Source organism: Pelophylax lessonae, assembly GCF_965119305.1.
Source record: "Pelophylax lessonae genome assembly, chromosome: 2".
NCBI lineage: Eukaryota > Metazoa > Chordata > Amphibia > Anura > Ranidae > Pelophylax > Pelophylax lessonae.
Window position 1 is genome coordinate 209,252,351 of NC_138769.1, and position 15,573 is coordinate 209,267,923.

At 46.8% G+C, this 15,573-nt stretch overlaps 1 protein-coding gene across 12 annotated transcripts in view; it reads right to left on the reverse strand.

Moving 5' to 3' along the window:
• The window catches only part of CASK (calcium/calmodulin dependent serine protein kinase), a 651,701-nt gene that overhangs the window by 76,319 nt on the left and 559,809 nt on the right, over positions 1–15,573 (reverse strand). For all 12 annotated transcript variants that reach the window (XM_082246666.1, XM_082246669.1, XM_082246671.1 and 9 more), the window contains one exon: positions 1,942–2,010. In XM_082246666.1, coding sequence (XP_082102792.1) covers positions 1,942–2,010 — 69 coding nt within the window. The remainder of the gene's footprint in view (positions 1–1,941; positions 2,011–15,573) is intronic.

The window sequence follows — 15,573 nt, forward strand, 5'->3', positions numbered from 1 at the left end:
AGACCAAGCAGCAGCACACTTTCCCCAAGCAAACAGCGCACAAGATGCTGAGTGCTTTAGAGGTCAGTTTTAGAGGTCAACAATTCTCCTTAAGTGCTGCTGCACAAGTATAAAGATCCAGAGCCGTCAAGATCCTCCTGTGACCCATTTCAAACTCTACTTGTGCCTTCCAGACAGAGCTGCTGTTTCCATTGATTTCAACTGGGAATCCTCTGATGCCTAAACAAGCATCTTTACTTTGAGGATAAGCAGGTCAACACATTTACGCAAAGCAACTGCCTACGCTATCCAATAAATACAAAATAAATACTTAACAATGAATAAAACCTAAACAGTTTTATCTGTGAAAAAAAAATATAGCGTGGTATAGCTTATCACTTGAAATAGACACTATATTGCCTAAATGGAATTAAAATTTCACTTAAAGTGGATGTAAACCCTCACATATACCCAGTGAAGTGAACAGCCTCAGATGACACACAGATGAGACATATCTTCCTACATAAGTTTTACATGTATATCTGCTGTCTTCAACTTTCTATATTCTTTAGAAAGTGCACATCGTTTTACTAATTTTTCTTCCTGTTTCAGCACTGGGTGCGGAGTCTTGGCATACATGGTGTGTAAGCTGATTGGAGGAAAGGCACACCCTCCCCCCCTCCACATAGGTAGAGGAAAGAAGAAACTTGCAGAGCTGTGCTGTGAATTGACCGGCTCTCTGCTTGTCTGTCTCGAAGTCCCTTCCCCAACACAAATTTTCAGCTGCTTTTATCTCCTGTGTTGGAGAGCTTGTCACAAGTTTTCATGCTGATAACAGAGGGACGGAGCAGCAGAAAGACACGGGACTTAGGGCTTTGGAGAGAGATAGGTAAACACTACATATATATGTGCCCAGGTCAGATTTCATGAATGGGGTTTACATCCACTTTAACGCATTATTAAGCCGTTTAGAGGTGAAACTCCTTGTAAGAACTCAGGTGACTAGATTCTGTCGAAGACCGACCATCTGTAATGGCCACAATAAGTGGGTAGACCTGAGAACTTGGGTGCTATGATCTGGTCACCAAAGTCCTCGAGATATTAAGCAGGTGGGAGATTCTCTCTGGCCCTCACCCAAAACTTCTAAAATGTTCATAACTTTACCCCCAAGTAATATGCTGCGTTCAGTAGAATAGGTCATGCTGGATCCGTGTTTTAAATGGAGGAAGCTTTTTTTATAGACTCAGCGGATAACCATGTCGATAAACTTTACCAGCCGCCATTCATGACACTGAGGTTCCAAGTGAATAAACAGCCTTAATATTGATTCGGCTTACAAAACGAATGGTACATTAGACCGATCACATACACTTATTATACAGATTTGTGTAAGAATCTAACAAACATCCAAGAGAAAGCTAAAATCAAGTTCCAAGAAAAATCAGTTCACTGGTCGTTTCTGCTATGAAAGATACCAAAGGAAATTTCAAATAGTAGCTTTTATTTCATGAATGCACAAAAACGTGTGCTTATTCAACAAGCAAAGAGAAGTCACCAATAGCATTTCAGTTTACTGTAGTAAAAGCTGACATCGAATTGATTGCTGCATTTGCTTTTATTAAAATAGAAAACATTCTGTAATGTATTCTTTCCAGTCCGCATATGCAGATTCAGTTGTGAAAATACTACCACCATACTACTGCTTATTCTTAAAATGACTACGTTGTGGTCTAAAAATCTATTAGGAAATGATGTTACATTATGACAAACTATATTCCCAGGAATAAGCGTTGGAAAGGAGTGAGGCATTGACGGTTCCGTTATCTTTGTTGTAAAATTGGTGTGCATGATCTACAAGCACAGGCAGAAACAACTTCCCAAGAAGCAGAAAAGTCAGCCATTAGCAAGTGATTAGCACCAGGATACAAGAGGAAAAGATGGGCTTATGTATGAAGTTATTACCTCACAGGATGAAGACTGAGTACGGTAACTAGGAACAATCTTGAAAGTGATACTACCCCGCATTTCTCTCTGAAAATGAAAAAGAAAATAGTTTAAAGTACTAAATTTAGAAACAATGTTCACTATAAGCTAAAGATATACTTTTTTATAACTTTATATTTGGCTAAACTTCCACAGGAATTGAGGTAGGAGGGGATGGTGGGATAAATTATGTAAGGGGGCAAAAAGGAGAACTGATTTGTTTTAAAGTGCACTTATCCTGTAAAGAAAACCTTTCAGGGAAAATAAATCACATTAGTATTAAAATTGCACACTTAGTGCCATTGGTATATGCTGAAAAACAGGATTTTTGAACTTACCATTAATTTTTTTTCTACCAGTCCACTGAGGGACACAGAAATTCAGAAACTGTTGTGTTATACTACTATTTACAGGAGGTTGGGACAAGAGCAAACAAAACAATCTTAAGCCCTCTGTCGTTCATGCTTCAGTTTTATGAAAAAGCATAAGGCCTGGCAAAAAAAAAAAAAAAACCTACTGGGCCTGTGCCCCTCAATGGATTTGAAGAAGAGTTTACAAGTACAAACAAACATTACTCCATAGTCTATCAACAGACAGAGGAATTCAAAAACAGTCAAAAGCAGTCCAACTGGGGGGAAGGTAACAGCTACTGACAGATCCAAAACAGGACTAGGAACCTTCTGTAACCCAGGATTACCAAAAGGCCAGCACCTGAAACTGAACCAAATAAGGTTAAGTCCCCTTTAAGACAGAGTGTTTGCCAATGACTATGGGAGTTCACAGATGATAAACCTGATGCTCAGACTAGGGCAGAAGAGATCACCACCAAGGGGAAACAATCCATTCAAAGAAAGTGTATTCACACCAGCAAGGTGCTGTGAGCTAAAACACCACCAAAAGTAGTATAACAGGCAATGCCCTGATAAGGAACAAATAGACTAACAATATATGATCAACTAAAGGAACAATGGACAGCCACCAGGAAAACAGGTCCAGTAGAAACAAAGAAACAGGCCCACAATAGCAGACCAGCCAGTCTACAAGCACACAGGAATGGGAAGTAAAAGACCAAGGTAGCCCATAGACGGTGCAATGCAAATTTCATTCCTGCCGAGCAATTGTCTGGGGGGGGGGTTTGGGAACCGTCCCTGCTGGGAGAAGACCGTTATTGCAAGCGGCTATAGCTGGTTGTACCCAAATTAATTAAACTGGCCAGTTCACCAGGATTCCAACCGTGTCTGCCTGGCCTAAGAGTGGGGTTGCCCACCAAGACAATTCATGTCACAGTAGGTTACATAGTTACACAGTTAACCTGGTTGAAAAAAGACAAGTCCATTTAGTTAAACCAACATAGACAGAAAAACAACAACAAAAAAAAGCATGCACGCACACACCACAGTTGATCCAGAGAAAGGCAAAAAAAACCCCAAACAAAGCATGATCCAATTTGCTCCAGCGGAAGGGAAAAATTGAATTTTTGTAAAATCTTACCGTAAAATTCCTTTCTCTGAGTCCTCCGACAGTCGCCGCCCCCTTCCAAGTCCTCACCAATGGGTATTGACCTTTGCTCTGTAGGAGTAGCTAGGCAACAAGAATTGTTAATACAAAAGCTTTTAGCATAGACACACCCCTAGGGGCTGTCCCCTCAGTCAATACCTCCCTGCACCAGCATTCCCGACTCAGTTTGGTAGCATAGCAGTAAGAGTACACAAAAAACCCCCAAAAAGAGGGGCGGGGGGCGGCGACTGTCGGAGGACTCAGAGAAAGGAATTTTACGGTAAGATTTTACAAAAATTCAGTTTTCTCTTACGTCCTCCGACAGTCGCCGCCCCCTTCCAAGTCCTCACCAATGGGACGTCCCAAAGCAGTGTAGACATGAGGGGTGGGAGACGCAACCGCAGAAAGGCAACGCAGTACCCACATCAGAGAAAGGAACCTTACCACAGTAAGAGAACCAACTGGGCAACAGGAAAATGTGCTCAACAGGAGCAACAACCCAGGAAAAACAAGTAACCCAGGGGCAAAACACCCCCATAACCAAGGGCCCACAAAACAAGGGTCCCTAAGAAACTGCCGCACTGAGAACTTTACGGCAAAAGGAGGCATCAGCCGATGCCTGAACATCCACCTTATAGAATTTGGAGAAGGTGTGAACGGACGACCAAGTTGCCGCCCTACACACCTGGGCCACAGAAGCCTGATGACGGTAAGCCCAAGACGTACTCAAAGATCTGGTAGAGTGCACATTCACAGGGAAGGGGGGAACCTTCCCCTTCAAGGCATAGGCTTGTTCAATGATCTGTCTGATCCATTTGGCGATGGTCGCAGCCGACGCCACCATGCCCTTCCGAGGTCCCTCAGGAAGAACAAAGAGGGAATCTGACTTGCGAAAAGATTTAGTGGATGACAGGTAAACCCTGATCGCCCGGACAACATCCAAGGAATGCAAGGCAACCTCCTTCGGATGCTTAGGCTTTGCGCAGAGCGAAGGCAAGACAATGTCTTCATTCAGGTGAAATTCCGAGATCCTTTTCGGAAGAAAAGATGGGTTAGGTCGCAGGACCACCTTATCCTTGTGGATCACCAGGTAGGGAGAGTTGCAGGACAAAGCCGCAAGCTCCGACACCCTGCGAGCCGAAGTGATCGCCACCAAGAAGGCAACCTTCTTGGATAACAGAGTCAACGAGATCTCCCTGATCTTTTCAAAGGGAGCCTGTTGCAACACGGACAGAACCAAGTTCAAGTCCCATGGAGGTAAAGGTTCCCTCCTAGGAGGGGCCAAATGTCGCACCACCTGAACAAAGGTGCTAACCAATGAATTAGACGCCACAGGGCGTTGAAATAGAATGGCCAGCGCAGAAACCTGACCCTTAATCGTGGCCAACGCCAAATGCTGGTCCACTCCCATTTGAAGGAAAGCCAACACTCTCGACACCGAGTATGAGCGAGGGGAATACCCCCTGGACTCACACCAAGCAAAATACGCTTTCCAAGTACGGTAGTAAATCTTTCCCGAAGAGGCTTTTCTAGCCTTGATCAAAGTGGGAATGACCTCAGGGGAGAGACCCCTATCCTTCAGGACCTGGCTTTCAACAGCCAGGCCGTTAAAGCCAGCGACTGTAAAGCAGGATGGAATATCGGCCCTTGAGACAGGAGGTCTTCTCGAAGCGGCAGACGCCACGGATCGTCGACTGCCAGATTTACAAGGTCTGCGTACAAAGACCGGCGAGGCCAGTCCGGTGCCACCAGAATCACCGTGTGCGGTTCCGAGGCTAACCTGCGAAGAAGCCTGGACAGTAGTTGAATCGGTGGAAAGGCATACAGACGATACTGATGCCAGGGCGCCACTAACGCGTCTGAGGCGTCTGCCCGAGGATCGCGCGTCCTTGCCACGAACCTTTCCACCTTGTTGTTCAGACGAGACGCGAACAGGTCCACATCCGGGGAACCCCACTTCGCGCACAACATCTGGAAAACATCCGGGTGAAGGGACCATTCTCCCTGGTCCAGGGTCTGGCGACTCAGATAATCCGCCTGCCAGTTCTCCACCCCCGGAATGTGAACTGCCGTTATCGCCGGGACGTGCGTTTCGGCCCAAGACAATGTCGGCTACTTCCCGAGCCGCTCGGGCACTCCTGGTGCCCTCTTGGTGGTTGATGTAGGCCACCGCGGTGGCATTGTCCGTCTGAACCCGAACCGGACGGCCCAGAAGCCGGTCCATCCATCTCAGAAGGCAAAGCTTCATCGCCCTCAATTCCAGAATGTTCATCGGAAGGGAGGACTCCTCCCCCGACCAAGTACCCTGGGCGGACAGAACGCCCAAAACACCACCCCAGCCCGACAGGCTGGCATCCGTGGTGAGCACCGTCCAAGACAATGGACGAAAAGACTTGCCCCCCGACACCGCCGGGGACCGGAGCCACCACAGAAGATCCCTTCTGGTGCTGTGGCTCAACGAGATCCGCAGATCCAGGGATTGCGGCTGCTCGTCCCACGCGGCAAGAATCTCCGCTTGGAGACCCCGCGTGTGGAACTGGGCAAAGGGGATCGCCTCGAAAGACGAGACCATTAAACCTAGACATCTTATGCATGTCCGGAGAGACGAGTATTGATTGGTCCTGAGGGACCTGACCTCGTCCTGAAGAGTCCGAAGCTTGTCTTCCGCAGGAAGACCTTCACTTGGACAGAGTCCAGAATCATTCTCAGGTAGGGAAGACGAACCGAAGGACACAGAGTCGACTTCGGAATGTTTATAGTCCAACCGAACTCCTGCAGTGTCCGCATCGTGGTGGACAGGTCGGTCACCAGGCTCTGACTGGCGTTTGACCTTATCAGGATATCGTCCAGATACCCCAAGACAGCAATGTCCTGTGTTCGCAACAGGGCCAGAACCGGCGCCAGCACTTTGGTAAAAACCCGCGGAGCCGAAGCGAGACCGAAAGGTAACGCCACGAATTGGTAGTGATCCTCCGCAATGGCGAATCGAAGGTACCTCTGGTGACCCTCGAAAACGGGGATGTGTAGGTACGCATCCTTCAGATCGATGGAGGCCATGAATTCCCCCGGGCGCAGGGCAGCCACCACTGAGCGCAGGGATTCCATGCGGAACTTGCGAACCCGCACAAAGCGGTTCAGAGCTTTCAAGTCCAGAATCGGACGCACCTTGCCCTCCTTTCTGGGCACAGTGAACAGATTGGAGTAAAACCCCCGAAATCTGTCCCGATGAGGCACCGGGACCACCACCCCCTGGGCCCGCAGGTCCCGCACCGCCAGGTGCAGATCCTGCAAGCGCTCCGGAGACAGCTGAAGATTTGAGGGAAAAAATCTGCCCGCCGGCCGAGAGAGAAATTCGATCTTGTAACCAGATCGAACGATTTCCTGAACCCATCTGTCCCGAATGAGGGCCAGCCAAGGTTGTAGAAAACCGCGCAGACGTCCCCCCCACCCCAGAAACAGGTGAGGGCGCCCCTTCAGGCGGAAGTGGTATGGGAAGTTGAACCGGACTGGCCGGACTTCTGCTTCCCCGCCCACGGCTTCTTCTGGGAGCCTTGGCCTTTGAAGGGCTTGCCCTTGGACTGCGACCGAAAGGCACGAAAGGACCCGAGAGGGCCTAGACGAGGGATTCCGTTTTCCACGGAAAGACTTATGCTTGTGAGACTGGGGCAGGAGAGTACTCTCGCCCCCCGTAACCCCTTTTATCAGGGTATCCAAAGCTTCCCCAAAAAGGCGAGATCCCGCGTAGGGAAAATTCGCCAGTGTCTTGTGAGAAGATTGGTCGACCGACCAATTCTTCAGCCAAATCAAACGACAGTTCAGTATCGCCACGCTCGACAGGCGCGCAGCCAAGGGAGCTAAATTCAAGTCCGCATCGCACAAGTACATGACACCCTGATGGATCTGGTCCACCATAGCCAACGTGGTAGGTGAAGCTGAATCAGCCACTAAGGTCCGCCTGAGCATCTTTGTCCAATCTGCGACAGCCTGTGCCGCCATAATGGAAGCAAAAATAGGCTTCAGCATAGAACCAGCCACCATATAGGCATGACCGGCAAGAGACTCCATTCTCCTGTCCGTAGGGTCCCGGAAAACCGGGGTATCCTCAGAAGGCACCGCAGTAGCCTTGTTCAAAATGGCCACCGCGTGATCCACCTGAGGCGCCACACACCAACGCTCGTCGGTGGAGGGCGCAAACGGATAAAGCAGTTTAAACTTATTTGGCACCGTAAAGGGCTTCTTTAAATTGCGCCACTGTTCATTAACCGTATGGTGAAATTCAGCAGGACAGGGAAAAACCTGTGCTGATTTGCGAGTCCTCTGCGTTCCAAAAGAGGACACCCTAGCAGGAGGAGTAGGCTCATCCTCCAGGTGCAAGGTATATTTTATGGAAGCAATCAGCTCATTCATGAGTGCAAGCTCTTCAGGCGAGCCAGGGGGAGAAACATCAACCCCCTCCACCTCTGCCTCCCCCTCGGACCCCAGAAGGTCCAGAGATGAGCGGGACCCCGAGAAGGGCACGCCAGCCACAGCAGCCCCATCGCCCTCTGAATCAGAGGAAACGGATACCCTGGCCCTTTTTGCGGATCATTCAGCCATCAGCATCTGCACCTGAGACACTAAGGAAGCCACTACAGCGGTCAGATCGCCCCCCTCGGGGGGTGCAGCAGCCCACCAGGGCGGGGGGAAACTTGCTATCCTGAGAATCCATGCCCCAGTACAGAAAAGTAATAAAGGTACTGGCCCTTTAATACCACGGCGAGCGCAGCCCACCGCACACTACGGTATGCACCGACCCCGCAGGGATAGATAACACTGAGCAAGGAATGACAGGACAAGAAGGCAAAAACCTGGAGAGAGCACACCGGACTGCTGCCACCGATCGCTGTTCCCAGAGAAAGAGGAAGTGATGCAATGCTGGCTGACTGATATAGCCTATGAAGGCTCCCGCAAAATGGCCACTCGGCTGGGGAAGAAGGCTACAGTAAAATGGCGCCGACATGTGCCCGGACGAGCACCGCCCCCAAAATGGCGGCGAATGGCGCCAAAACACGGCGCTGCACAGGGACAGGGCCGGTCACAGTATTTCAGGCAAAGAAAATGGCGGATCGCCGCAGCGACCGCCGCACAAAACAAGTCTGCACACAAAAACTGCACTCAGAGCATTCACAGCAGAGCAGGATGGCCCCCCCTTGCAGCCCACAGGCAGTGCAGCCACACAGGGATCTGACAGGGAGCCCGCAGTTACACAGACATGGGGGGTACTACACAGCTACAGACTGACACCCACACAGAAGGTGCTTACCGTACCAGATGGCGTGGGGAGCCGTCTCCAGCGGCAAACCGCCATCAGGGCAGACAGGGAGTGCCGCAGCCAGGACGCATGTGGACCGCAGCCATGGCGTCCAGTGAGGTAGCCACCTCACAGGCAGCATCCCTGCAGCGAACAGGGATGGGTCGTTCAATGTGCCAGGGTAAAACCTAAGCTGAATGCTCGATGGCAGGCTGGGGATCCATCTGGCTCTCAGCCCTGGGATCCAGGGTGGCCAGTCTGAGACCCAGCTCCGCATGACGATTCTTCATCCGAAGATCCCTAAACTAAGGCTGACAAAATAACAGCTAGCAAGAAAAAGAGAAAAAACACTTGAAATAAACTCAAATAAAGGGTAGAAGGCTGAGACTGAAGACCCAGCACAGGAAAGCCAGCTACTCCTAAGCTAGGCAAGATCAAACTGAGTCAGGAATGCTGGTGCAGGGAGGTATTGACTGAGGGGGACAGCCCCTAGGGGTGTGTCTATGCTAAAAGCTTTTGTATTAAAAATTCTTGTTGCCTAGCTACTCCTACGGAGCAAAGGTCAATACCCATTGGTGAGGACTTGGAAGGGGGCGGCGACTGTCGGAGGACGTAAGAGAAACAATGTTTCCTGATCCCCAACAAGCAATCGGATATTCCCTAGGTCAACTTTACCTAAAAATATTAGTATCCAAAAAACATTGGTGTCCAAGAAAGTAAGAACTTCACAGAGCAATAGTCCCAGGGACAGTCAATGGACCCCTGAGACTGTAAACAACTCTGGAGTACAAACCCTGAAGTCAACCTGATCTAATAGTATAGAGGTAGAGTGTGTGAAAAGTACCCATACAAGAGCAGGCAGGGATTAAGGTATACTACAGCTTCAGACTGGTGCATGTAAAGACCAGCAAGCAGGAGAATGAGCAAAAGCTTACCCCACTTAAAACACCAGGTGGACAGAGGACCTATGCGTAACGGGCCTAAAAAAGAAACAAACAGAACATGGTTCTGGGCATAACTTGAAGTGCCCCATGCAAGAGAAGCATCCACAGCCATGGAGTAAGGGTCCTTAGCCAAAACACTAAGAGCATTTACCAAGAACCAAGGAAGGGATCTGTAGAGCTTCTTGATCAGCCATGGAAGGAGAACCTAACCCCAGGTGATCAGATCCCACAAAGTATTCTGGATATACTCTATCAGCAGCAAGATGCACCTGCAGCAGGAGACCAGTGGAACCAGTTTGTTGAAAATCCAAGTGAGCAAAGGGTCCTCCAAGGATTGGGACATTCTGCCATGCAGTAGATGAGGTGCACTCAGGTGCACAAACCTCTCATTGGAGAAAACTCACTGGTTGAATTAGGTTTGATGGTAATAACAAATCTTAGAGACTATGTAAAACGAGAGTAGCATTCTCAATGTTTTCCAAAGTAGTAACTTATCCTAATAAAGGGAGAACTCCAACACTTTCCCAGAGGTTAGGGCCTTGCAGCGCCTAATGAGGTCCAATGAAATCCAGTTCAAGGAATTGACTCATACTGGGATTCCTCAAAATGACAGGAAAATTACTGCTCTGGGGAACAAGACTGATTTCCTTGGTAGGGGGGACAGGGAAAGTCCATGGTGAAGGGGGGAAGAGACCACCCTATTCAGCTTGAAAGGCTGAATTATCACTCCAGGGACTTCTTGGTCTATAAAGACCATGCGGATATCCACACCAAGTCTAGGCTCCCAGATACCAAGGGGGAGGCTTAAGAGGAACGAGAGTCCAAGAGAGTAGGTAAGGCAATATTAGGATGTCCCTTTACCATCCCACTGCCCCCTTAAACAGAGGAAGGGGGAAGTGTCCCTAACACCCAAACAACTGGGCAAGATTACACTGACTCACATGTTGTATTTCCTTTAGCAAGGATTTGAGTTGAGAAGCCCTATTGGTGAAGGGTAGCTACCAACATTAGACACCTGCAGGGCCCCACTTGGTCGAAGCTTGCAGACAGACTACTCAGAAAAATTCTGACTGCAAGGGTCCAGAAAGCGGACTCTCCTTCAAGTGCCCTAAACAAAACATTTTTTCTTTTGCATAGTTCAATTACAACATGTCGGCTACCTGTGTGCTTAAGCTTCCTAGTGTGCATCTCTTCATTCTTTGTAAAATCCTGGCTGTTCTTGCCATTTCCATAGACCTTCTTATTGTCAGAAGCAACACATTAGCAAACTATCCTATTGCTGCTACTTACCAGCACCCTTTTTCGCAAACCATCAGGCAACTCAATACTACACACCACAAGCTCACATCCAGAACCCCTCATTAAATACATACCTTATAGCCAATATTTACGTATTCGCCGCAACTGCTCAGACGATGTATTGTTTCAGAAGGAAGCTAATGACTTAAGGGACAGATTACTACAAAGACGTTACTCTCACACATGCCAATAAAAAGGCATATAGACGGGCCATTAGTCAGACGAAACAGTATTTACTGTTTGGCACCAATCGCTCCGAACAGAAATCCACTCGGAACGACTATCTCCGCATTATTACAAAATATACCAAACAACACAAATCAATACAAAATATTGTTGCCAAGCATTGGCATCTTTTACAGATTGACCCCACACTTAGTCCCTTCATACCTGGAACACCCATCTATCACATACAGAAGAACTCTTTGAGATCACCTGATTAAGAGCGAGTTTCGGGGTGAATATAGGAAATACCCTTGCAAAAGGCCAGGAACATACAAATGCGGAGGTTGTACATATTGTCAATACATCAGTACTAACACATTTTAATCTCCCGAAAGGGAGATTTAGGCCCAAGCATTTTGCTAACTGCAAACAGTCTATATATTTGCTCTCTTGTTCATGTGGATGTTTCTATATAGGCAAGAGAAAACTAGAATTTTACAAAAGAATATATAGACATATACACAGTATGAAAACGTGCAATCCGGAACTCCCGTTGGGGAGACATCTAATGGATGTCCATCTGGGTGTATTCCCTACAGTCAGATTTCTAGCTAGCTTTGGACCAGGTTCATCCAAATCCGGGGGGGGGGGGGGGGGGGGGATGGGGGTAACTGGAACAAAACACTGCCCCAATGAGAAGCAAGCTGGATAGTGTCTCTACAGGCCACTCCCCCCCCCTCCATATTTCCAACTGTGCTCCACTCAAACCCTGGATGCTACATACATTTATCTTTGGATATGTAGGAGATATATATATATATATATATATATATATATAGGGGCTGTTATTGCATTATTTAAATATATATATATATATATATATATATATATATATATATATATATATATATATATATATATATATATATACACATACACAAACCCGATTCCAAAAAAGTTGGGACACTGCACAAATTGTGAATAAAAACAGAATGCAATGATGTGGAAGTTTCAAATTTCAATATTTTATTCAGAATACAACATAGAGGACATATCAAATGTTTAAACTGAGAAAATGTATCATTTTTTTAAGGGAAAAATAAATTGATTTTAAATTTTATGGCATCAACATAAATACAGGCTTTTAGTTGTTCAACTGTCTTAGGTCTTCTTTGTTGCATCTTCCTCTTTATGATGCGCCAAATTTTTCTATGGGTGAAAGATCTGCACTGCAGGCTGGCCATTTCAGTACCCGGATCCTTCTTCTACACAGCCATGATGTTGTAATTGATGCACTATGTGGTCTGGGATTGTCATGTTGGAAAATGCAAGGTCTTCCCTGCAAGAGACAACATCTGGATGGGAGCATATGTTGTTCTAGAACTTGGATATACCTTTCAGCATTGATGGTGCCTTTCCAGATGTGTAAGCTGCCCATGCCACACGCACTCATGCAACCCCATACCATCAGAGATGCAGGCTTCTGAACTGAGCGCTAAGAACAACTTGGGTTGTCCTTGTCCTTATTAGTCCAGATGACATGGCGTCCCAGTTTTCCAAAAAGAACTTCAAATTTTGATTCGTCTGACCACAGAACAGTTTTCCACTTTACAGTCCATTTTAAATGAGCCTTGGCCCAGAGAAAACGCCTGCGCTTCTGGATCATGTATAGATTTGGCTTCTTTTTTGGCCTATAAAGATTTAGCTGGCAACGGCGAATGGCACGGTGGATTGTGTTCACCGACAATGTTTTCTGGAAGTATTCCTAAGCCCATGTTGTGATTTCCATTACAGTAGCATTCCTGTAAGTGATGCAGTGCCGTCTAAGGGCCTGAAGATCACGGGCATCCAGTATGGTTTTCCGGCCTTGACCCTTACGCAAAGAGATTGTTCCAGATTCTCTGAATCTTTGGATATTATGCACTGTAAATGATGATAACTTCAAACTCTTTGCAATTTTTCTCGGAGAAACTCCTTTCTGATATTGCTCCACTATTTTTCGCCGCAGCATTGGGGGAATTGGTAATCCTCTGCACATCTTGACTTCTGAGGGACACTGCCACTCTGAGAGGCTCTTTTTATACCCAATTATGTTGCCAATTGACCTTCTAAGTTGCAAATTGGTCCTCCAGCTGTTCCTTATATGTACATTTAACTTTTCCGGCCTCTTATTGCTACCTGTCCCAACTTTTTTGGAATGTGTAGCTCTCATGAAATCCAAAATGAGCCAATATTTGGCATGACATTTCAAAATCTCTCACTTTCAACATTTGATATGTTATCTATATTATATTGTGAATAGAATATAAGTTTATGAGATTTGTAAATTGGTCCATTCCTTTGTTACTCACAATTTGTACAGTGTCCCAACTTTTTTGGAATTGGGTTTGTATATGTATATATATATATATATATATATATATATATATATATATATATCTATATCTCATGATCATACTCCTGGCAAGTAACATATTTCATATTTGTTAATCAGCTGTCTGCATCCTCTTTGGTTGTTTTAGATTGTGTTGGGTTTGGGGTCATCCCGTTTGCTCCCTGTCACCCGGCGCTCGTAGACCGGACGTCACGCTTGCGTGACTTACGGCCATTCCTTATGCGGGCTTCCCTCTGGGTTTGCCTGCTTCGACACGTGCGCCGCTGGGCGTCCGACGCAAGGTTTCTTCCCCGTGGCAACTACGCAGTCAACGTGACGTCACTGCCGGCTCACTGGCTACTGCCTTGCGGACTTGAGCAGATACCGACGTAGCTTCCCACCTCTGTCCATCCAATTGAACGGGCGGCAACGCTGACGGCTTCCTCTGTTGCCGTGGAGACGGGGTCCCGCGCTGCTCGCCCAGGGGGCCGGCTTGTGACGGAGCATTCTCTGATAGGGCTGGACATTATACAATAGGAGCCAAGCTCATAGATCCATCCCCCAATTATTCTCCAAATAAACGAGCTAGTCTTAGACTCAGACAAGCATTTCCGCACTTGACCACAGGACAGGACAGACACTCAACAGCAGGTACGGGAGATAATGTCTTTTGGCTTTTTTTGGGTTATGCAGAACCCACGGACACTCTGTGGAACTACACACTAGCTATAAATCCCTGTATTCATATACATGGCTTTACCCACATCTACCTGCAGCAGTATTGTCTGTATACTTGAACCCGATCAGCCGATTTCCTATGCTATGAATATTTATATGTAGATTACTGGCTTGGTCACTTTTTTTTTTAGGTACCTTTATTTTGACTCCAATATCCAATTATATGGCCATTGTCATTGATGTCATATGGGGCATACATGGGATATAACACAATCAGTACTTGCATAATGACTCTCTTCATACATTGTATAAGACTAACTTCATGTCCATTTGACCTCCACAGGTCTTTATACTATAAAGTCTAGATCTGTCCTGTCCCTGAGGCTCCTATTTGGCCAACCCCGTGTGTCAAGGCACGGACATACTTGCTCCCATCCGCCAACGCCCTTTCTCTGCAACTTTTAAGAGGATATGCAGCGGCTTCTTTAATTCTTTTATTCTTGGTTGTGGGTTTGTGTTACTGCATACAGTAAATAAAGTCAGTGTATAGACTGTTAAACTATTTTGATGTTTGAAAAGTGACAAAGTTTGTGAAAGATATATACTTATTGATGTATATGTATTTACAGAACATTCAACCAATGTGCCCCTGAAGAAGATGAAATCAGTTTTGTAGTATTCAAAACTTGTCGGGCCTCCCATACCCAATCACCTCTGGGGGTTGGGCCTTTTTGGTTGATTTCTCTTCGGTCTTTGTATTGTTTGCCTTTTACTCCACAACCTCTTTTTAACATGTTTATTCCATTATCATAATTGTCATGTTTAATAAAAACTGCTTATATTTTTCTACACATGCGTTGACTCCATCGTAGCCCCTTAAAGTCCCACAGAGGGTTTTTTTTTCTGTTTCCAATTATTTATATATAGAGGTAATCAATACGCCATCTATTTAGCCAAGTTACTACATATCCTCACAATAGGTCCCTTTCCCCCTTCTCTCATACACATTTTTTTTCCCCTCTCTGCTCCCTCCACCCTGCACACTGGGGATGTTCAGTCTGGGTGGCATCTCTTCCCGGATGGACTTTTTCCTCTCATTATGACACTACTTGGAGGGTCATCTGACAGTGTCTGGTGCGGCCTCTATTGTGGGTGCCTGTTGATGGGGCGGTGCCGTGCGCTCCATGGCCTGCTGGTCCCGTTGTCTGCCTTCTCGTGCTGGAGCATTGCGCCATGCCAGGTGCGCATGCGCGGGCGTTCGGCAGCCATATATAGAGGGCCCCAGTGTCTCCTTACGTTACACCCCTAATGAAGGATATGAACCTGAAAATGCGTCAGCTGCTATGGAGACAAATGCACTACGA